This window comes from Coregonus clupeaformis, chromosome 29 (assembly GCF_020615455.1).
Source record: "Coregonus clupeaformis isolate EN_2021a chromosome 29, ASM2061545v1, whole genome shotgun sequence".
NCBI lineage: Eukaryota > Metazoa > Chordata > Actinopteri > Salmoniformes > Salmonidae > Coregonus > Coregonus clupeaformis.
The window spans coordinates 12,060,516-12,085,304 of NC_059220.1; the positions used below are offsets into that span (position 1 = coordinate 12,060,516).

At 45.6% G+C, this 24,789-nt stretch overlaps 1 protein-coding gene across 18 annotated transcripts in view; it reads left to right on the forward strand.

Annotated features, from left to right (window-relative positions):
* The first annotated feature begins 13,450 nt into the window (after window positions 1-13,450).
* gphna (gephyrin a) overlaps window positions 13,451-24,789 on the forward strand; it is a 96,649-nt gene continuing 85,310 nt past the window's right edge. For 5 of the 18 annotated variants that reach the window (XM_041854714.2, XM_041854718.2, XM_041854719.2 and 2 more), the window contains exon 1: window positions 13,452-13,573. In XM_041854714.2, coding sequence (XP_041710648.1) covers window positions 13,510-13,573 — 64 coding nt within the window. In that variant the 5' untranslated portion in view covers window positions 13,452-13,509. Of the gene's footprint in view, window positions 13,574-24,789 lie in introns of all 18 variants that reach the window. The other 13 variants (XM_041854724.2, XM_041854716.2, XM_041854725.2 and 10 more) reach the window with 9 other exon arrangements.

Consider the following 24,789-nt stretch of genomic DNA (forward strand, 5'->3'; position numbering starts at 1 on the left):
ACAGGTAGTTGTAATTTGTAACACACCTCGTTCAACCTTCTCAGGACTTTAAATGGCCCTACAAACCGCCGACCCAGTTTCCGACAGGGCAGGCGGAGGGGCAGGTTTCTGGTAGAGAGCCAGACTCGATCACCAGGTGCGTACACCGGTCCCTCACTGCGGTGGAGATCGGCGCTCGCCTTATGACGTCGGAGGGCCCGCTGCAGGTGGACGTGTGCAGCGTTCCATGTCTCCTCCGAGCGCCGCGCCCACTCATCCACCGCAGGAGCCTCGATCTGGCTCTGCTGCCAAGGTGCCAGAACCGGCTGGTAACCTAACACACATTGAAAAGGGGTTAGGTTAGTGGAGGAATGGCGTAGGGGAATTCTGGGCCATCTCGGCCCAGGGAACGTACCTTGCCCACTCCTCCGGCCGGTCCTGGCAGTATGTTCTAAGAAACCTACCCACATCCTGGTTCACGCGTTCCACCTGCCCATTACTCTCCGGGTGGTAACCCGAGGTGAGGCTCACCGAGACCCCCAACCGCTCCATAAAAGCTCTCCAGACTCTGGAGGTAAATTGGGGACCTCGATCAGACACAATATCCTCGGGTACCCCGTAGTGCCGGAACACATGGGTGAATAGTGCTTCGGCGGTTTGCAGGGCAGTAGGAAGGCCCGGCATAGGGAGCAAACGACAGGCCTTAGAAAACCGGTCCACAACGACCAGTATAGTGGTATTCCCCTGTGAAGGAGGAAGGTCTGTGAGGAAATCCACCGAGAGGTGAGACCATGGTCGCTGTGGAACGGGCAGGGGTAGTAACTTACCCCTAGGCAGATGTCTAGGCGCCTTACACTGGGCGCACACCGAGCAGGAGGAAACATAAACCCTCACATCCCTCGCCAACGTGGGCCACCAGTACTTGGTACTAAGACAGTGCACTGTCCGGCCGATACCAGGGTGTCCAGAGGAGGGTGACGTGTGAGCCCAATAGATCAAACGATCTCGAACCTCGAGCGGAACGTACTTCCGACCCTCCGGGCATTGAGGTGGACTAGGGTCGGTGCGTAACGCCCGCTCGAGTTCAGCATCGACCTCCCACACTACCGGTGCCACCAGACAAGACTCCGGCAGTATGGGAGTGGGCTCCACGGACCTCTCCTCCGTGTCATACCGCCGAGACAGTGCGTCTGCCTTACCGTTCTGTGACCCAGGGATGTACGTGATCTTAAATGTGAAACGGGTCAAAAACATATTCCACCTCGCCTGGCGAGGGTTCAGCCTCCTCGCTGCCCGGATGTACTCCAGGTTACGGTGGTCCGTCAAAATGAGGAAAGGGTGTTGAGCCCCCTCAAGCCAGTGCCTCCACACCTTTAGGGCCTGTACCACGGCTAACAACTCCCTGTCCCCCACGTCATAGGTTCGCTCCGCCGGACTGAGCTTCCTGGAATAGAAAGCACAGGGGCGGAGCTTAGGTGGTGCGACAGCACGGCTCCTATACCGGCCTCTGACGCGTCCACCTCTACCTGAAATGGCAAAGAGGGATCCGGATGCGCCAGCACCGGAGCCGAGGTAAACAGGTCCTTCAGCCTCCCAAACGCCATGTCCGCCTCGGCTGACCACTGCAGACGCACCGGACCCCCCTTCAAAAGAGACGTTATGGGAGCTGCCACCTGTCCAAAACCCCGGATAAACCTCCGGTAATAATTCGCAAACCCCAAAAACTGCTGCACCTCCTTCACAGTAGTTGGCGTTTGCCAATTACGCACGGCTGACACCCGGTCTACCTCCATCTTCACCCCTGACGCAGACAACTGATAACCCAAAAAGGAGACCGACTCCTGGAAGAACAGACACTTCTCTGCCTTGACATACAGGTCGTGCTCCAACAGTCTCCGCAACACTCGGCGCACCAGGGCCACATGCTCGACTCGGGTAGGCGAGTACACGAGAATGTCATCGATGTACACGACCACCCCCTGCCCCTGAAGATCTCATCCACGAATGATTGGAAAACTGAAGGAGCGTTCATCAACCCGTATGGCATGACCAGATACTCGTAATGGCCCGAGGTGGTACTAAAGGCTGTCTTCCATTCATCGCCCCCCCTAATGCGCACCAAGTTGTACGCGCTCCTGAGATCTAATTTAGTGAAGAAACGCGCCCCGTGCAATGACTCCGTCATGGTCGCAATCAGCGGGAGTGGATAACTGTACTTCACCGTGATCTGATTGAGACCACGGTAATCAATGCACGGGCGTAATCCTCCATCCTTTTTCTTCACAAAAAGAAACTCGAGGACGCAGGGGAAGTGGAAGGCCGTATGTATCCTTGTCTCAGAGATTCGTCTATGTACGTCTCCATAGCTCTCTTCTCCTCCTGAGACAGAGGATACACATGGCTCCGTGGGAGCGCAGCTCCTGCCTGGAGGTCTATCGCACAATCTCCCCTGCCTATGGGGAGGCAACTGCGTCGCCCTCGACTTACTGAACACAATAGCCAAATCCCCATACTCAGGGGGAACGTGCAATGCGGGCACCTGGTTTGGACTCTCCACCGAGGTAGCCCCTATGGAAACGCCTAAACATCGACCCACACACTGGGCAGACCACTCCATCAGAGCCCTCTCCTGCCACGAAATCGATGGGTTATGGGTACTCAACCAGGGCATGCCCAGCACCACCGGATACGCAGGCGAGTCGATCAGAAATAGCTGGATCATCTCCTGATGACCCCCCTGCGCACACATCCTAAGTGGCGCAGTGACCTCCCTGATCAAGCCCGCACCCAACGGACGGCTATCTAGGGCATGAACGGGGAAGGGAACGTCCACAGGGAGAAGGGGAATCCCTAAGGCTAAACAAAACTTTTTATCAACAAAATTCCCAGCCGCGCCTGAATCTACCAGCGCCTTATGCTGGGAATGAGGTGCTACCTGTGGAAAACGCACAGATATACAGAAATGTGCAACAGAGAGCTCTGGGTGAGTGGGGCGCCTACTCACCTGGAAGGACTCCCCAGTGCGGGACCTGTCGTTCTCTCCCCGAGGAGGCCATCCCCAGCACCTAGCCGCGGTGTGTCCTCCCCAACCACAGTTGGTGCAGGAGATGGACCCCCTCGTAAGCCGACCCCTCCTCTCTCTAGCGCCAGCGCTCCCGAGCTCCATGGGGCACGGCTCGGAGGCGCTGGAGGGTGAAATGGACGGACCCCCCTCGGAACGTCCGCGGGAAGCTAGCAGGGTATCCAGCCTGATGGACATGTCGACCAACTGGTCGAACGAGAGGCTGGTGTCCCTACAGGCCAGCTCCCTACGGACGTCCTCGCGTAGACTACATCTGTAGTGATCGATGAGAGCCCGCTCATTCCACCCTGCATCCGCCGCTAGGGTACGGAACTCCAAGGCGAACTCCTGGGCACTCCTCTTCCCCTGCCGGAGGCCGACCAGACGCTCCCCGCCGCTTTCCCCTCCGGGGATGGTCAAACACCGCCCTGAAGCGGCGGGAGAACTCGTCGTAGGTGATGGTGTTAGCGTCGATCCTCCTCCACTCTGCGTTGGCCCATTCCAACGCCTTCCCGGAAAGGCAGGAGATCAGGGCGGACACACTCTCGTGTCCCGAGGGCGCCGGGTGCACGGTGGCCAGGTAAAGCTCCACCTGGAGAAGGAATCCCTGACACCCGGCCGCGGTCCCATCGTAGGCCCTCGGGAGCGAGAGTCGAACTCCTCGGGGTTCCGGAGCGGGAATGGGCTGAGTGGCCGATGGTGCGGGCAGGGAGGATGGCGGTGGAGGAGTCCCTCGGGTCTCCCAGCCTCGGATGGTGGTGATCACCTCCTGCAGCGCGGACCCCATCCGCAGGATCTGGTCATTCTGCTCACGGACCCTGTCCTCCAACGTCGCATGTGCTGCTGCGGCTCCTGCTGATTCCATCGAGTATGGTGTGTGATTCTGTCAAGGTAGATGTAGGTGGGTGTGGGTGGAATCAGGCGCAGGACGCAGTACATTAGTCCAACAGACTTTAGTGATGCACAGCAAAACAAACACAAAAGAAATGCCCTGATCGCAAAAGCTCCGCACGTAGGCGAACACACAAGCGCACAAACAGGTGCGACAAAATACTCCCAAAACTAAGGAGCAAAGTAGCTCAACCGAGCAAACAGTAATAATCCAGCCTACTGGCACGACAGTAAAACAATCACACACAACACTAGACAAACACAACGAGAACTTAAAGGACACTAATTACACTAAACGATAACAGGTGTACAGCAATCAGACAAAAGCAAACGAACATAGAAACATGCAACGGTGGCAGCTAGTATTCCGGAGACGACGAACGCCGAAGCCTGCCCGAGCAAGGGAGAGAGGCAGCCTCGGCCGAAACCGTGACACAAGCCAGACATGTCTGTGTATTGAAAGTGACCAGAAATGAATATAGCCTATAAACTGAGTGTACAAAACATTAGGAACCTACTCTTTCCATGACATAGACTGACCAGGTGAATCCAGGTGAAAACTATGATCCCTTATTGATGTCACTTGTTATGACACTTGTGGTCCTCTGTAGCTCAGCTGGTAGAGCACGGCGCTTGTAACGCCAAGGTAGTGGGTTCGATCCCCGGGACCACCCATACACAAAAATGTATGCACGCATGACTGTAAGTCGCTTTGGATAAAAGCGTCTGCTAAATGGCATATTATTATTATATATTATTATTATTATTGTTAAATCCACTTCAATCAGTGTAGATGAAGGGGAGGAGACAGGTTAAAGAAGGATTTTTAAGGCTTTCGACAATTGAGCCAAGGATTGTGTATACAGTTGACGTTGGAAGTTTACATACACTTAGGTTGGAGTCATCAAAACTAGTTTTTCAAACACTCCACACATTTATTGTTAACAAACTATAGTTTTGGCAAGTCGGTTAGGACATCTACTTTGTGCATGACACAAGTAATTTTTCCAACAATTGTTTACAGACAGATTATTTCACTTATAATTCACTGTATCACAATTCCAGTGGGTCAGAAGTTTACATACACTAAGTTGACTGTGCCTTTAAACAGCTTGGAAAATTCCAGAAAATGATGTCATGGCTTTAGAAGCTTCTGATAGGCTAATTGACATCATTTGAGTCAATTGGAGGTGTACCTTTGGATGTATTTCAAGGCCTACCTTTAAACTCAGTGCCTCTTTGCTTGACATCGTGGAAAATCTAAAGAAATCAGCCAAGACCTCAGAAAAAAAGTCTGGTTCATCCTTGGGAGCAATTTCCAAACGCCTGAAGGTACCACATTCATCTGTACAAACAATAGTACGCAAGTATAAACACCATGGGACCACGCAGCCGTCATACCGCTCAGGAAGGAGACGCGTTCTGTCTCCTAGAGATTAACGTACTACGGTTTGCAACTGCACATGGGGACAAAGATCATACTTTTTGGAGAAATGTCCTCTGGTCTGATGAAACAAAAATAGAACTGTTTGGCCATAATGACCATCGTTATGTTTGGAGGAAAAAGGGAGACGCTTGCAAGCCGAAGAACACCATCCCAACCGTGAAGCACGGGGGTGGCAGCATCATGCTGTGGGGGTGCTTTGCTGCAGGAGGGACTGCTGCACTTCACAAAATAGATGGCATCATGAGGAAGGAAAATTATGTGGATATATTGAAGCAACATCTGAAGACATCAGTCAGGAAGTTAAAGCTTGGTTGCAAATGGATCTTCCAAATGGACAATGACCCCAAGCATTCTTCAAAAGTTGTGGCAAAATGGCTTAAGGACAACAGTCAAGGTATTGGAGTGGCCATCACAAAGCCTTGACCTCAATCCTATAGAACATTTGTGGGCAGAACTGAAAAAGCGTGTGCGAGCAAGGAGGCCTACAAACCTGACTCAGTTACACCAGCTCTGTCAGGAGAAATGGGCCAAAATTCACCCAACTTATTGTGGGAAGCTTGTGGAAGGCTACCCGACACGTTTGACCCAAGTTAAACAATTTATAGGCAATGCTACCAAATACTAATTGAGTGTATGTAAACTTCTGACCCACTGGGAATGTGATGAAATAAATAAAAGCTGAAATAAATCATTCTCTCTACTATTATTCTGACATTTCATATTCTTAAAATAAAGCGGTGATCAGGGAATGTTTTACTAGGATTAAATGTCAGGAATTGTGAAAAATTGAGTTTAAATGTATTTGGCTAAGGTGTATGTAAACTTCCGACTTCAACTGTATGTGCCATTCAGAGGGTGAATAGGCAAGACAAAAGATTTAAGTGCCTTTGAACGGGGAATGGTAGTAGGTGCCAGGCGCACCGGTTTGAGTGTGTCAAGAACGGCAACGTTGCTGGGTTTTTTACTCTCAACAGTTTCCTGTGTGTATCAAGAATGATCCACCACCCAAAGGACATCCAGCCAACTTGACACAACAGTGGGACGCATTGGAGTCAACATGGGCCAGCATCCCTGTGGACCGCTTTTGACACCTTGTAGTCCATGCCCTGACAAATTGAGGCTGTTCTGAGGGTAAAAGGGGGTGCAACTCAATATTTGGAAGGTGTTCCGAATGTTTTATACACTCAGTGTATATGCCATTTAGCAGACATTTTTATTCAAAGTGACTTACAGTATTGTGTGCGTACATTTTACACACAGGTGGTCCTGGGACTCAAACCCACTATCCTGGCATTGCAAGCGCCATGCTCTACCAACTGAGCTACCATATGTTTCAGATAAGTGCTATTGAGATTATTTATCTGAACATATTTCAATCACTGTTGTCAGTTAGCTTACATTCTGCCCACCTCTGCCGCCTAGTGCCCCATTACAGGAGCAAGGCTCTCTACCCAACACACAATAATTCCTGATCATGTAACTGAAGTAAAACTCACAAGACAATACTATAACTCTATGAATGTTACCAGAATACCTTCAACTGACAGAAATGTGAAGAAGAGGAGCCTGAACTGATTCAAGCAGCCAAACAGCCTGGGATGGAGAGTGAGATAATTCTCCAAATGACCACAAGATGGGGATAAACTACCTGTATTAGTTCAACCACTGAGACTGGGACCAGTTAGCGAGAAGACTAAGGGTACCGTCACTTTATTGCCTGTACTGGGACATCTGAACAATCTAATATACCACTTACAGTAGCAAACACATTTTATACAAAGCAACTTACAGTTCAGTGAATGCATACATTTTATGTACACAGTATGCTCCCGAGTGGCGCAGCGGTCTAAGGCACTGCATCTCAGTACTAGAGGCGTGCGTCACTACAGACCCTGGTTTGATTCCAGGCTGTATCACAATCTAGCCGTGATTGGGAGTCCTGTAGGGTGGCGCACAATTGGCCCAGTGTCTTCCGGGGTAGAATGTCATTGTGAAAGAAGAATTTGTTCTTAACTGACTTACCTAGTTAATTTTTGTTTGATATCTGCAGGAATTGAACCCACTGTCTGGTCCTGTGAACATTTGGTATCTGAAACAGTCTACTGCGGTCTGCGTACCTTTCTAGACCCACATTGCACCATGCCACCATCTAATAGCCTACCACAACCCCATAATTGTCCACAAAGCTTAATGACTCAGTTAAATTGTGCATGCGCATGAGTTATAGCTCACTCATTCATTAAAGATTGTGCTTTACTCAGACCCTCACATGCATTTGTAATCTGCAATGAACTCTATTGTAGGCTATATAAAATGTTTATTATAGCCAACAGGTAACTGTCAAAATAAAGGAAACACCAACATACAGTGTCTTAATAGGGCGTTGGGTCACCACGAGCCAAAACATCTTCAATGCACCTTGGCATAGATTCTACAAGTGTCTGGAACTCTATTGGAGGGATAAATTCCATCATTTTGTGTTTTGTTGATGGTGGTGGAAAATGCTGTCTCAGGCGCAGCTCCAGAATCTCCCATAAATGTTCAATTGGGTTGAGATCTGGTGACTGAGACACACACATACACACATACATACTTTAAACCCCTTATGCTCCTTTGAGAGCCCTCTTTCAAAGTCGCTGAGATCTCTTCTTCTAGCCATGGTAGCCAAAATAATGGGCAACTGGGCATTTTTATTTATGATCCTAAGGATGTTAATTGCTTAATTAACTCAGGAACTACACCTGTGTGGAAGCACCTGCTTTCAATATACTTTGTATCCCTCATTTACTCAAGTGTTTCCTTTATTTTGGCAGTTACCTGTACATGTACAAATCACAGTGCTTTCTGACATAGCTATAAACCCACAGCCTGTCACAGTGTTGCAAATTTAAATCAAACAACTATCATCGTTAGCTTATTAATTGAATTAGCCGTTGATACGAGGCTCCTGTTTCGACCAACCTTTACCTAGCGATATTTTCTTCGTTCTCGATTGGGAAGGCACCAGTGTTTTATAAACGTCCGTGTCCAGTTGCAGGTGGTACTCCAAAAACCAGAGAATTATCAGAAAAATCCACTTTTTGCACTGAGTGAAGAGTTCCCTTGCCATTTTATCTGCCAGACATCTTTCATTTCCCAACCTATTTGCAGAAACTAGTCGTTTCTAGGGCCTATTATGGCTCTAGATAAAAGTAGTGCACTATATAGGGAATACGGTGCCATTTGGGACAGAGTCTGAGACCACATATCAGTAAATAAGGACCACAGCAGCGCCACCAGATTGTGTCTGGGGACTCACGCTCATCTTCTGGCCCCAAGCCAATTTAATTTAAATGTAAATTTCAGCGATGTGTGGCATTGAAAGGCTTACATTAGCAAAAAAGTGAAAGTTAATACATGTATTTCAGACAGTCTCTCCAAACTCCACAGCTCTAATTTCTCTATGTAATATACTAGTGCTACTGTTAAGGGGCAGGGCAGGGGATGGGCTGATGAAATGCATATTGTTTCAAACATTCTCCTCAAGCTGTTAGCCAACTGCATATATTTTTTAGTGTCAGTTGTGTGAAGGCTCAAATATGAATCGATTTGGATTGGAGATGGTTAAAAGCACAACGACAGGAGAACGGAACAGCTTCAGCATTGAGAGGAGGAGCAGAAGAAGAGATAAGGCAGGTCAGGCAGAGAAGCAGCATGGCCCCCTGGGTAGTTAGATGAACTGCAGGGTTGTTTTGTGAACAGTAGAATAACGTCACCTGGCCCTAGTTACAGACCACTGGAGACATACTGTATGTTCATTTATACCTCAACTATTGAGGAATTTCTGTGAATAAAGGTTTTTAATTTTGGGGTTTCAAAGTGGGGGAGTGGTTGTCAGGGTCACATGGTAAGAGATTTGCATGGTTGCCATGTGAGGAAAGCGTGGTATTTTGTCCTCGCACAGGACTGGTTACATAAAACCAAGTGACATAAAATCTGGCCTTTGACCTCTCAATTTTACATGGGTTTCATGTGTTAAGATAGTCTGACTGCTTGATCTTTGATTCATGAAAGAGTTGATTTTGTTCTGTAGTAACATCCATTATGTTAGGCAAAGGGACTGTCCCTTTGTTACTGGATTGCTATGGCTGTGGCCAGGGATGGAATTTAAGCTAGCCTGAGGCTAGTACTTTTCAGACCGGCGACAATAGTAGAAAAATGTGCCCAACTAGCCGACTGGCCAGTACCCACAATCCTTATGTTCCATCCTTGGAGGCTGATCAGAATTCAACCTGCATTCTCGCAACACTGTTCAGTGTCGCTTCGATGTTCCCCCACCTTGTAAGACAGACAGGTGTTCCAATTAGTCCAACAACTGAATATTTGGGGCGGTTCAGTACATATTGTGATGAGAGACTAGAGAGACGTGGACACTGTAAAGATGAGGACATTACCATACAGTGATCTGTGCCCAGTGACAGCAGAAGATGGCTGCCTATGGCTGCATCTCAGGTAGTACCATATTCCTTATATAGTGCACTATATAGGGAACAGGATGTCATTTGGGACACTACCTATATTTTGGCCTTTTAGAGGGGTGAAGTAATGACCCATGGGAGCCCTGTAGGTGTCCTGGGAGGCCCTTTGCTGACACACCGGCTGCTTTTACATTTTACTTTCCATAATATAATATTGCACTGGTGATAATTATGCAGCTAGGCTTCAGTGGTTCTGGGTTTCCCCGAGTATAGACAGAGTCCCATATGGTCAATTCTACTAAACATGGACCTGCCATAGGAGTACCCAAAAGGGTTCCAAAAGGGTTCTTCGGCTGTCCCCATTGGAGAACCCATTTTGGTTCCAGGTAGAACCCTACATGGCACCCAAAAGGGTTCTATCTGTAACCAAAAGAGTTCTACCTGGAACCAAAAAGGGTTATTCAAAGGGTTCTCCTATGGGAACAGCCGGATAACCCTTTTAGGTTCTAGATAGCACCTTTTAGCTTATAGGATAAACTAGTCTTTAGGATATCGTTTTATTTCTCCAATCCATGGTCACATTAGTGAGGTGGGACATGTTTGGTAAAGACACTCAAGAGCAAATTTCATTTTTTACTATGCTTTTGTCAAAAAGGGTAAACATTAACATTGGGAGCCTGGACCTGGGTTACTAAACTGCCCTTCGCAGTCTGGAGCTGAGGGTGAGCAACTATTGTGTTGTTCCAACACTAAAAGGGAGTGGGGAAGTGAACTGTTAGATAGAGGAGCAAATACAACAACATAGGAACATGTCAATGGTTATCTACGTACATGTCTCTACAATGTATGGTAAGACCCTTCAGTGTCCAGTGTCCTGCCATAACATTGTTTTTAAAAGTACAGCACAAAAATAACATGTTGACCCTGTAACGTCCCATGTGTCATCTCCCTACGGCAACATACTCTGTCATTTAAGTTGCATAGTGACTTCAAAGACTATAGATGGCCTTGTTCCTGTGAACCAGGAGTATATGTCTGGCTGGTCATACTGAATGATAATTCCCTGTTTCTTGGCAGGCTCCAAACAGTATGTGTGTGTTTGTGTGTGTGTGTGTGTGCGTGTCTCTCTCTCACTTTTTTTCTCTCTCTCTCTGTGCAATGTGAGTGCGTGCGTGTGTGTGTTTGTGTGTGTGTGTGAAAGACAGACAGACAGAAAGAAAGCAGGACTCCGGAGCCTTCTCTTCCTGGCTTCTCTCCAGACTGTCTCCATTAGTCCCCTCTGTTGATCTGGGGCCTGAACAGGAACAGCCACCATAGAGGCTCACTGGTCTGATCTGTAATCAGGTTAACCCATCTTAAATTACCTCTTTTTTGGCAGCAGCATCAAGGCGGTCATACTAATGGCTGTATTTTTCTTCTGAGAGTCCATTGATCCTACTACAGTAGCACTTTATATTACAGCATGGTATAAAATAGTAGGTAAGAGTTCATTTGGATAGTCCATCTGTAGATGCTCTACAGACTATCTACAGATAATCAGTAACACTATCTACTAACCCTAACCCTAGCCCTAACCTTAACCCTTATCCTTATCCTAAGCCTAAACTTAACCCTTACCCTAACCCTAGCCCTAACTCTAACCTAACCCTAACCTTAGCAATCAGTTGCTTATCAACAGCTAGTTTGTTGATAGCATGACCATCTATAGAGCATCTACAGATGGACTATCCTGACTATCCAAATAAAGTGTGACCAAATAGTATTTAGAATCTATTATTATTTAGCAGTTTTAGAGGTGTCCCACACAAACGCCCCAAAACCACTCAGACTATCCCACTTCTCAAATCAAATCAAATCAAATATAATTTTATTGGCCACATGCGCCGAATACAACAGGTGCAGACATTACAGTGAAATGCTTACTTACAGCCCTTAACCAACAGTGCATTTATTTTTAATGAAAAAGTAAAATAAAACAACAACAAAAGAGTGTTGAGAAAAAAAGAGCAGAAGTAAAATAAAATAACAGTAGGGAGGCTATATATACAGGGGGCTACCGGTGCAGAGTCAATGTGCGGGGGCACCGGCTAGTTGAGATAGTTGAAGTAATATGTACATGTGGGTAAAGTTAAAGTGACTATGCATGAATAATTAACAGAGTAGCAGCAGCGTAAAAAGATGGGGTGGGGGGTGGGGGTGGGGGGGCAGTGCAAATAGTCCGGGTAGCCATGATTAGCTGTTCAGGAGTCTTATGGCTTGGGGGTAGAAGCTGTTGAGAAGTCTTTTGGACCTAGACTTGGCACTCCGGTACCGCTTGCCGTGCGGTAGCAGAGAGAACAGTCTATGACTAGGGTGGCTGGAGTCTTTGACAATTTTGAGGGCCTTCCTCTGACACCGCCTGGTATAGAGGTCCTGGATGGCAGGAAGCTTGGCCCCAGTGATGTACTGGGCCATACGCACTACCCTCTGTAGTGCCTTGCGGTCGGAGGCCAAGCAGTTGCCATACCAGGCGGTGATGCAACCAGTCAGGATGCTCTCGATGGTGCAGCTGTAGAATTTTTTGAGGATCTGAGGAACCATGCCAAATCTTTTCAGTCTCCTGAGGGGGAATAGGCTTTGTCGTGCCCTCTTCACGACTGTCTTGGTGTGTTTGGACCATGATAGTTCGTTGGTGATGTGGACACCAAGGAACATGAAGCTCTCAACCTGTTCCACTACAGCCCCGTCGATGAGAATGGGGGCGTGCTCAGTCCTCTTTTTTTTCCTGTAGTCCACAATCATCTCCTTTGTCTTGGTCACGTTGAGGGAGCGGTTGTTATCCTGGCACCACACGGACAGGTGCCACCAATGTAGCGATTGAGGGTGAACAGCTGGAACAGAGCTTTAACCAGCGACGTTGTGGTTACAGAGCAAGGACTTACTGCCTGTGCCATAAAAGCCTGGGCATCTTAGAAGAGACAGTAGTAGACTTACATGTAAAGAGGAGACCACTAAGGTAATTAAATTATGGGCAGTAGGCCTGTAAGCACCTCCCATTTTGGATACAGCCTACTTGTAAGGGTTTCCATAAGAATGCATGCATTTACATATCTGTACAAATAGTCATTTCTGACTGCCCACGCACAGTAAAGAACAGTGGGTTGATTCTAAATATAAATGTGTCTATGAACATCGTGTTTCTGCATGATCTGAGCTTGGCTTCTCTAGCCTGGCTCCCATATATTCCCAAAGATGATCTATTATATTGTCAAGATATTCGAGTAACCGCTCTGACAATGGGAATATTGTCCTCAACGATGGAAGGCAGGCGAGATCAGGTGGGACCATTCTAGCCAATGCGAGGCCAGATACGTGTATGAACAACAGGCACAACTAAGTAGTTTTTCTTAATGTTACCGGAATACCACGTGCATTCACTTATATCAGTACATTTGTAACAGCCTAAACATTACATAACATCTATTAAATCAAATAAGCCTTGCGTAATTCGACACTCTTATAGACCTCCATACAAAAAAGGGCTTATCTCACGAGGACAGATTTTGGCCAGAGTAAATTCTCTCACTTTGCCTTTTATTCTCTGCTATTCCTCCACCCTCCTACTCCCCCTCGTTCTTTGCGCTCTGCCATCGATTATATCTGGATCCTCAGTACTGGCGAGAGCGGTGGGAAACATGGCGTCGGAAGGGATGATTTTAACCAACCACGACCACCAAATACGAGTCGGAATTCTAACGGGTAATTTCCAAATCTGTCTAAAACGTTTGTTGCCACCTTGTGTGTTAATTTTATGTGATTGTTTATGCTGTCTTGCTCTCCACCTGGTTATGGCCAGCTAGCTAGCTGAGCTGTGGCTATCTTGCATCGGCTTCTCGAGCCTGTCAAACGTTTAGCTTGCTTCTACTCGCTGCTTGACCGTGTTCCTCGACTCCTGTACCGCTGGTGATTTACAGATGTTTGTCTCTGTATATATTCACAAATGTTCATCCTTTCAGTGGTTTTATACTCAAGATACACGATATATCCATGAAGGTGCAACATGCAGCATTTTCTCGCTGTGTTGAAAACAGTTATTTGATTTGAATAATTAATGTATTGTAGGCAAACTAAAAGCAGCTAGCCTGGCAAAGCAGAGCAGCACGAGACAGATTATGTCAGACGGACTCGAATATGAGATCTGCATGAATGAGAATTCATTCTTACATTAGCCTATTTTCAGCATGATTGCTAAACTATACTATTACCGAATTAAGTGATGTTGTTTGCTAAGTTATTATTGCTATTCATTTGGAAAATAGCCGATTATTTCAGATAGATTGCATCAGTTTTAGTGTGGGAGAGTTGCGATGTAATTTTAATTTTCATTCGGATTGATTCCGATTGCTAGTTATATATAGCCGCACTAAACAATACAGATGACTGTTGAAATATATTTAATTTGGATGCATGACAAAATGTAGCTGTATTTTGGTGCAGCTGTAGTCCGTATACCCAGCCGTGGAATATAATCGCTTTTTTAAATCCAAGGCAAGCATCTGGCTAGTGAGCTCGCTATCCCTGTCCCACTCACCGGACCCTTTTTTTATGGCAAGAATAATAGCTAAAAGATGATTCCGTTGGACAACATTGGCATTCTGCTGCCTCTGTGCACAGAAGTGACGTGCCTGCCATGCTTCGTGACACGCACACACACACACACACACACACACACACACACACACACACACACACACACACACACACACACACACTGTTTTGACATAGCAATCTGACTACTGCGGAGGACCTATCACACACGAGGACCCCACCCCGCCCCCTAGATTCGGGGTAGGCGCTGTCCATTGAAATGTGGTGCGTATCAGAGCAGAGGTATGTTCAAGCAATATCTCTGGAATTTTTTGATTGTGATACGATGGGTGGGGCATAGGGGTTTTCCCAATGACATGTAACTCTACCACTATTTTGCCTGCGTTCACCATTAGGCATAGGTACTCCTCCTACCTTGTGTCAGTCGAGAAGGGTTCTTCAGCTTTATTGATGACATCTCGCTGAAGCAGATGCTTATCTGTGGCAAATTAACAGTGCTTGACCATTTGCAAACCTGAATGCTGCCCACCTCTCCCCCCCAACCCCTGGAGTACAGTTCCTCCCAACATGTCTGCTTCAGGGAGACAGAAATACATTTGTTTTACCTTTGACCTTCAGCCAGTCCAATGAGTCCAGCAGTTATTATGAGCTATTAAGATTGTGGATTTTGTATGCAAATAGCAAATACTAATATAGGCTACTACTTTGACTACTACTGTCAGTATTTTACTGTTGATGATGACTAATGTGAATGATTGTGATAGTGTCTAGAGACAGGCTTAGTTGAAGAGGTGAACACCAGCTCTTAGCTAAAAGGGCTATTTTCTCCCAACATTAAATGCCATCGGTCCTGCCTGCTCTCCGGTATTCTCTTTCCTCAAACAGAGATGTCAGGAATCCCTCTGTGAAGCCTCTCACTGGGAAATGCAATGGAAGGGTTCAGTGGCAGACTACACATTTTCTCACCCTTTTGTATAACAGGCTAACTGAGCCTGTCAGAACTGTGTGTGTGGGCGGGGCTTCTGAAGTTACTGTATTGGTATAGTCTGGACCAATATTAGAGACTACTGGATGTTCACAATTAGACAGATACAGTCGGCCTGAGTTTTAAAATAAGAATTTACTATGACTATGATTTATTATTTCAAAGTGTGTGTGCGTGTGTTATTGGGCCCGTCCGTGTGTATTGGGCAGGTAAAAGCACCATATATCCTACCAGCCAGACAGTACAGTATCAGTGTGTTTAACTGTGCCAGAGACAGCTCCTGTGTTGTTGTGAAACCACAACTCCTGCTGTGTGTCTAGTGGCTGGCAGCTATGATAATAGCCTTGTCAAGTGTGTGTGTGTGTGTGTGTGTAGTGGCAGCTATGCTAATAGGCGATATGCACCGGCGAGCATTACTTATTTCCGGTTAAATCTCAGGATGGATGTAAACTTCCGGTTATCGTAGAATGCTGTGCTACCGTATGCTAGCATTGAATGCTTGTCGTCAAAAACATCCGAAACGGTTAATTTTCGTCGTTGTTGTTGTTTATCTTAATGTTTATGTTAATGTTTTTACTTGTAATACTTCGTCTTGACTTACAGTGAGGGAAAAAAGTATTTGATCCCCTGCTTATTTTGTACGTTTGCCCACTGACAAAGACATGATCAGTCTATAATTTTAATGGTAGGTTTATTTGAACAGTGAGAGACAGAATAACAACAACAAAATCCAGAAAAACGCATGTTAAAAATGTTATAAATTGATTTGCATTTTAATGAGGGAAATAAGTATTTGACGCCTCTCCAAAACATGACTTAGTACTTGGTGGCAAAACCCTTGTTGGCAATCACAGAGGTCAGACGTTTCTTGTAGTTGGCCACCAGGTTTGCACACATCTCAGGAGGGATTTTGTCCCACTCCTCTTTGCAGATCTTCTCCAAGTCATTAAGGTTTCGAGGCTGACGTTTGGCAACTCAAACCTTCAGCTCCATCCACAGATTTTCTATGGGATTAAGGTCTGGAGATTGGCTAGGCTACTCCAGGACCTTAATGTGCTTCTTCTTGAGCCACTCCTTTGTTGCCTTGACTGTGTGTTTTGGGTCATTGTCATACTGGAATACCCATCCACGACCCATTTTCAATGCCCTGGCTGAGGGAAGGAGGTTCTCACCCAAGATTTGACGGTACATGGCCCCGTCCATCGTCCCTTTGATGCGGTGAAGTTGTCCTGTCCCCTTAGCAGAAAAACACCCCCAAAGCATAATGTTTCCACCTCCATGTTTGACGGTGGGGATGGTGTTCTTGGGGTCATAGGCAACATTCCTCCTCCTCCAAACACGGCGAGTTGAGTTGATGCCAAAGAGCTTGATTTTGGTCTTATCTGACCACAACACTTTCACCCAGTTCTCCTCTGAATCATTCAGATGTTCATTGGCAAACTTCAGACGGCCCTGTATATGTGCTTTCTTGAGCAGGGGGACCTTGCGGGCACTGCAGGATTTCAGTCCTTCACGGCGTAGTGTGTTACCAATTGTTTTCTTGGTGACTATAGTCCCAGCTGCCTTGAGATCATTGACAAGATCCTCCCGTGTAGTTCTGGGCTGATTCCTCACCGTTCTCATGATCATTGCAACTCCACGAGGTGAGATCTTGCATGGAGCCCCAGGCCGATGGAGATTGACAGTTATTTTGTGTTTCTTCCATTTGCGAATAATCGCACCAACTGTTGTCACCTTCTCACCAAGCTGCTTGGCGATGGTCTTGTAGCCCATTCCAGCCTTGTGTAGGTCTACAATCTTGTCCCTGACATCCTTGGAGAGCTCTTTGGTCTTAGCCATGGTGGAGAGTTTGGAATCTGATTGATTGATTGCTTCTGTGGACAGGTGTCTTTTATACAGGTAACAAACTGAGATTAGGAGCACTCCCTTTAAGAGTGTGCTCCTAATCTCAGCTCGTTACCTGTATAAAAGACACCTGGGAGCCAGAAATCTTTCTGATTGAGAGGGGGTCAAATACTTATTTCCCTCATTAAAATGCAAATCAATTTATAACATTTTTGACATGTGTTTTTCAGGATTTTTGTTGTTGTTATTCTGTCTCTCACTGTTCAAATAAACCTACCATTAAAATTATAGACTGATCATTTCTTTGTCAGTGGGCAAACGTACAAAATCAGCAGGGGATCAAATACTTTTTTTCCCTCACTGTATAACACGATGACGTGTAAACGTACGAAAGTGTCCTTTCAAAAACGGGATGACAGCTCTTCCAGCCATCACTGCTGTGTGCCACAATGTACAGTGTCTGCCAGATGCAATTCTTCTGTTAGTTTTTTTACTTTTCCCAAAGACAGTGAATTACATAAACGGTGGGTGATTAACATTCGACAAGTCAACTTTCTTACAACAAACACACGAGTCTGCAGCCAACACTTTCTAAGTGAAGATGTGATAGAGCCTCCGACTCCAGCTGGGCGCAGACGTCTGAAGAAGGGAGCTGTTCCAGTGCTGTTTCAATGGAACAATTTCAGTCTTCCAGCCCCGCGGCCCGGAGTTTGGCAAAGGACCGAGCGTCCCAACACAGAAACCATGAATGATCCGTCTGTGGAATTGGACTGTCGTCCTGACCATGACTACTGCAACAGTACTGCACCTGCTGCGCTGGATATGTCCCTTGACCACAATGAAGAACTTAGTGTAGAGATAGCAAGGCTCCGAAATCAAATTGAGGAGATAACTATCAGCAGCAAGTTCTGCTTGGAGCGGTTTGCTGGATCTGATGATGACATAAGGTTTTTCACAAGATATAAATTAAAATGTCCAATGTGTTTAATATATAGGCCTCTGTATTTGAGCTGTCAACAATGATTAGTATTATTATCTGTTTAAATGTTGCGTGTGTTGTTGTAAGCTACTGGAAACCTTGAATTTCCCTCGGGATGAGTAAAGTATCTATCTAAAACTATCTAGATCTAGGCTATCTACTAGCGCATTCATTGTATTTTAAAATAGTGAGAAGAGCAGTAAGCAAAAGGACTGACGTGTGCGTGGTCCAGTTCCTGACCTTAGTGCCAAATGTTCTAAGATGTTGTATAACTGTCAATAAGGATGCTAACATGCTTGCAATTTAATGTTGTGTATGGACACTTAACATATAGAAATGTAACATGTCAGCATAGGCAGGTAGTGGGTTGAGGGTTGATGGGTCTGGTAGCTCACCGCTGTAGCCCTTGTAAAGTGTAGATCTGGAATAACAATATCAGGAAAAGTAAAGGGTTCACTAGAAATACACCAGAATCTAACAGCGATTAATAACATTTATTTCGCAACACATTGTAGTCTGCCTATTTAATTGGACTCTGCATACCTAATTCCGCTTGCCGGAGTAGCATCTGGTTTGGGCTTCACTACAACCATGGCATCCACAGGTCCTGGCTTCACTCCCTATTTATTTATGAGATGGTATTAGGAGAGATGCTAGTATGCATGTGACACAACTGTCTGGTATTGAAATGATACAAACCATTGTTCGTGGTTTATGCCACTTCTGCTCTGTTTCAGTGCACGAAAGTACAGGAGGGACGACAGACATGCCACATTCAGAGTAATGGGCAGTCTGATATAGTAACGCAACCAAATGATTGCATATCCCACACCCAGGAACAGTAGCTTTTAACAAGCACAACTGGCTGTGAATCACGCAATGTCATCTGAAATACACAGAAGCATTATTTAATGGGTTTTGAAAGACGAGGGTCTACAGCAGCAGGAGTAGGAGCAAAACTTGTTCTTTCTACTTTTTACTTGTGTAAGCAACTTATTTACTGTCTCGTGTCACTTTTGTGCTTTCTGCATCACTTTCCTACTGTCTTGCACCACTTGGCTATACTGTCCCCCACCACTTACCTATTGTCTTGTGCCATTTACCTACCTTCAAACAGTATTGGCAGAGCAGTAGGTGAGCGGTGCAACATTGTAGCCTAGTACTAATAACAACAGTAGAGTGAAGGTGTTGCTCCTAATTCCTCTTGAAAAGTAGAAACATCAAGTACAAAAGCAAGGAAGTTGGGCCATATGTTATAGAAAGAAGTAAAGATGACAGGACCGTTTTGAGTAGAACATCAGCAGTTTGAAGAATAGCTGAGTGGAATATGTTACTGTCATTGCAGTCATCAAGTCAGGAAAAAGTAGTAATCTCATTATTGTTTACATTTCAAACCAAACTCCAATTTGTTTACAACAGACCCAACAACAAAGCATGGCAATTCCCACTCAGCTACCCTGGTCTGTGTTAGGCTACCACTGTTCAGCTATCGTGAAAACCACTAAAGTTCTAAAGTGTTCTCTTAGCAATGGCAATCAAAGCTGTGGTAACATTAAACGAGTAAAACATGTGTTGAACGGAACCTTGAACAAGTTCAACAGAACTTTGAACGTGTCACTTAATCTAGTCCTACTCTCAGCTGGTGTGGTGGCTTTAGTTTCTTCATTGAGCGGTAGCAGTGGGCTCTCACAGAGATCTCATTTGTAGCCCTGTTTTTACCTGATACTTTCATAAAAGTACAAACACATGAAGTGAGAGGTATATACACATGATTAAACTTTATTTAAAGCATGATTAACCTGAAGCAGGACGGAGTCATGACTTAAAACGCCAAAGCAAGGCTTCTAGCTCAGGCTACCTAGCGTTAGCATATTACCTTCAAAGTTGCAAAGAAAAGAAGAAACGTAAAATTTTAAGCCTTTATCCAGTTTGCTACGTGGTGTCGTACTGGATGTCCAGACGACCCTCCGCATATCATTAACAGATACTTTAGGCAACTCCAGCAAACACCTTGTAAACTTCATCTCTGCCATCATAACGGTCTACTGTCACTGTCTGTTTTTTTCCGGTAACCGGGAATGCCCAAGCATCCTTACGCCAATGCGGAAGTGATGCGTGCATAGAGCCTATTGTCCTTGTGTGTGTGTGTGTTTAAGCTGAGGTGAGTGGTGTGTTTCGTTTGTGTTGGTTAGGGATATGCAGTATGTGATGGGACTTTTAGTAGTAGCCTAAGAAATTGTGCTGTCTGTCTGTCTGTCCTGTCCAGCCGATCAGTCTGCTGTCTGTCTGTCGGTTTGTCCTTTTTATCTGTGCATCACCCGATCTGTCTGTCTGTCCTGTCCGATCTGTCTGTCCTGTTCAGCCGGTCTGTCTGTCTGTCAGTCAGCTTTTACATCTAGCCTCCTATAGTCCAGCGAGTAAAGATGCAGTGTGTCTGAGTTACTTCGAATTTTGTGACGGTATTATCTTTGATAAACAAAAGAAGAAGAAAAACTTGGGGTGAGAAACAGAAAATAAAAACCTTTCCATCTAAAGGAGCTGCGGCTGGCATCAAAGATTCTTCCAGGATGAGCAGAGCATGTCAGAGCAGAGTAGAGCGTCTGCCTGACAGCCCCTGTCTCTGTGCTGTTCAAAGCACTGATCCCAACCACGCTGCTGATGCTATGCCATGCAAGGCAACGCTACATACTCAGGCTCTGCTTTCTCTCCCCCTAAACTGCCTTTGCATAACAGCCTCAGTTGCGTGTAGAAATCACCATATCTCCTATGTGTGTAAAGAGCAGAAGGGTTTTGTCTGTATTCAACCTTTTGCAAAGACTATTAGCCTGTTGAAACTTTTCAGACAAATGAACTTGAACAACCAACCCAAGTCTGTCTGCCAGCAATGAAAGTTTGAACGTGTTGATGAGGTGAGGGGACATGTTGATAGTGACACCTGTGTGGCATCTTGTCGGTTTGGACACTCAACAAATCTGTAATTATTGTGTAAAACCTCTCTAAAGAACTTTGTTGGGTTGTATCTGTAACACCTATAAGCCCTGGCTGGCAGAGGAGGAAGGCACACCGGCAGGCAGCTAATTCAATCTGGAACTCATGCCCCATAGAGACATTGAACACTGGTCACTTTACTTTAAATAATGTTTACATACTGTTTTACCCACTTTATATGTACAGTGCCTTAGGAAAGTATTCAGACCCCTTTACGTTTTCCACATTTTGTTACGTTACAGCCTTATTCTAAAATTGATTTAAAAAACGTTTTGCCTCATCAATCTACACACACTACCCCATAATGACAAAGTAAAAACACGTTTTTAGAAATGTTTGCAAATGTATATTTACATAAGTATTCAGACCTTTTACTCAGTACTTTGTTGAAGCACCTTTGGCAGTGATTACAGCATCGAGTTTTCTTGGGTATGACGCTACAAGCTTGGCCCACCTGTATTTGGGGAGTTTCTCCCATTCTTCTCTGCAGATCCTCTCAAGTTCTGTCAGGTTGGATGGGGAGCGTTGCTGCACAGCTATTTTCAGGTCTCTCCAGAGATGTTCAATCGGGTTCAAGTCCAGACTCTGCCTGGGCCACTCAAGGACATTCAGAGACTTGTCCCGAAGCCACTCCTGCGTTGTCTTGGCTGTGTGCTTAGGGTTGTTGTCCTGTTGGAAGGTGAACCTTCGCCTCAGTCTGAGGTCCTGAGTGTTCTGGAGCAGGTTTTCATCAAGGATCTCTCTATACTTTGCTCCGTTCATCTTTCCCTCGATCCTGACTAGTCTCCCAGTCTCTACCGCTGAAAAACATCCCCACAGCATGACGTTGCCACCACCATGCTTCACCGTAGGGATGGTGCCAGGTTCCCTCCAGATGTGACGCTTGGCATTCAGGCCAAAGAGTTCAATCTTGGTTTCATCAGACCAGAGAATCTTGTTTCTCATGGTCTGAGAGTCTTTAGGTGCCTTTTGGCAAACTCCAAGTGTGCTGTCATGTGCCTTTTACTGAGGAGTGGCTTCCGTATGGCCACTCTACCATAAAGGCCTGATTGGTGGAGTGCTGCAGAGATGGTTGTCCTTCGGGAAGGTTCTCCCATCTCCACAGAGGAACTCTAGAGCTCTGTCAGAGGGACCATTGGGTTCTTGGTCACCTCCTTGACCAAGGCCCCTCTCCCCCAATTGCTCAGTTTGGCCGGGCGGCCAGCTCTAGGAAGAGTCTTGGTGGTTCCAAACTTCTTCCATTTAAGAATGATGGAGGCCACTGTGTTCTTGGTGACCTTCAATGATGCAGAAATGTTTTGGTACCCTTCCCCAGATCTGTGCCTCGATACAATCCTGTCTCAGAGCTCTAAGGACAATTCCTTCGACTTCACAGCTTGGTTTTTGCTCTGACATGCACTGTCAACTGTGGGACCTTATATTGACAGGTGTGTGCCTTTCCAAATCATGTCCAATCAATTGAATTTACCACAGGTGGGCTCCAATGAAGTTGTAGAAATATCTCAAGGATGATCAATGGAAACAGGATGTACCTGAGCTCAATTTCGAGTCTCATAGCAAAGGGTCTGAATACTTATGTAAATAAGGTATTTCTTTTTTAGATTTTTTATAAAATTGCAAACATTTCTAAAAACGTGTTTTCGCTTTGTGATTATGGGGTTATTGTGTGTAGATGGCAGAGTTTTTTATTTAATTTAATCCATTTTAGAATAAGGCTCTAACTTATCAAAATGTGGAAAAAGTCAAGGGGTCTGAATACTTTCCGAAGGCACTGTATATACTGTATTCTAGTCATGGCTCATCCTATATAACTACTGCTGTACACACTTTTTCTATTCACATACTGTCTATACACACCATTCATATACAGTATATTTAGATTCTGGACATTGGTCCGGAAGCAAATTTCCAACAATTCTAATCATTTTGCCATGGCATTTGTACTGTGTATTTTAATACTGCATTCTCGTTCATTCTAAAATTTCTACTACTTTGCATTTTAGTTACACTGTATTGGATTCTTGACATAGCTCACTCTAATATATCTACTGCTGTACATATCATTGTTAGTATATCTTATGTAAATTAATCCGATGTATATACGTATAGAGTGTTATTTGGGTTGTTAAATGTTCCGACATTTCAATATTATTATTTTTTCTTTTTACATTTTTGATTATTTGTATACTTGTTTGACATTTTACTGCATTGTTAGGAGTTAGTAACATAAGAATTTCGCTGCACCCGCTATTACGTCTGCTAAACTGTTTACGCGACCAATAAACTTTGATTTGATGATGCCAGCCTTTTAGGAATTACAGAGAGCTGTGTCACCGAGTTGCCTCCATTACTGCCAAGTCCCACACTACAGTGAGTTTTACCGGGAGTCAACCAACCTTACATGGTCTAACAGGATCTGATGGCATATTGTTTTGTCACTAAGGTCAGTCAATAGTACCAGGGGGCCTCCTGAAGAAGCATTATATAGTAGTGCTTTGTCATAAAGCCTACTGTGGCCTAGCTCTATTTGATCAATGTTTGAAGTGAAGTGAGGTTTGCCACACTCTGATACATCCACACAACAACACATCACCTATAGTTTTCATTTCCATCTGGTGGGGCATTTTTATAGCCTATCTTTCATTGGATTGAAGCTCACTGATCATGCTTCTATGGATTAATGTTGGTCTTGTGTTGGCTGCTGGGTGCCTTGGTTGGTCTATCTTCCCTTTAGAAGACTAGCAGTTAAGAGGATTGGGCCAGTAACCTGCGCTCTTAACCGGTTGCTGGTTCGAATCCCAGAGCCGACTAGGTGAGAAATCTGTCATTGTGCACTTGAGCAAGGCACTTAACAACCCTAATTGCTCCTGTAAGTCGCTCTGGATAAGAGCATCTGCTAAATGAGTAAAATGTAAATGCTGCCTGCAGCTCACCTGAGTCCATAGCGTCTGGTCCCAGCCCCTGTGCTGTTCCGTATAGAGAGAGACTTGCCTTAACTGGGAATAGACACAGCTGGCTGGGGGACTTACTGTATGGGGGGTGGAGAGGGATATGGGGTACTGGTGTTGCTGTGACCATTAGTCAAACGTAATGAGCTCCCAGAGAGCTGGAGGAGCTGCAGGGGCTTGTAGCCTGACTGTCAGACTGGCTGAGACCCTAACATGCCTGGCCCTGGCCTGTGGCTCCCAAGGGTTCTGACTGTGCTGGTATGCTATCAAGTGTATGCTGCAGTAGGGTGGGATTCAGTCTGCAGTGCCCATGGGGTCGGACAATGCTTTTCAGGCACTACATGCCTCATTCATACATGTATAATGCCACAGAGCATCTCTTCATGACATGATAGTATTTTAGAGCACTTAGAGTTACTCTTCGCTGGCCCTGTCTGTCTGTCTGTCTGCATGCATGCCTGGATACTAGCTCTATGGCCCTACAGACATACAGACGCTCAGTGCTACATCAGTGTTTGTGTTGGTGGTTGGAAGATGTTCTAGAATGCCCCCTGGGGCCAGCTTTGAGTGTCTCTGTAGTGCTGAGTGTGAGCTTTCACAGACACATGTCTTTGGGGATAAA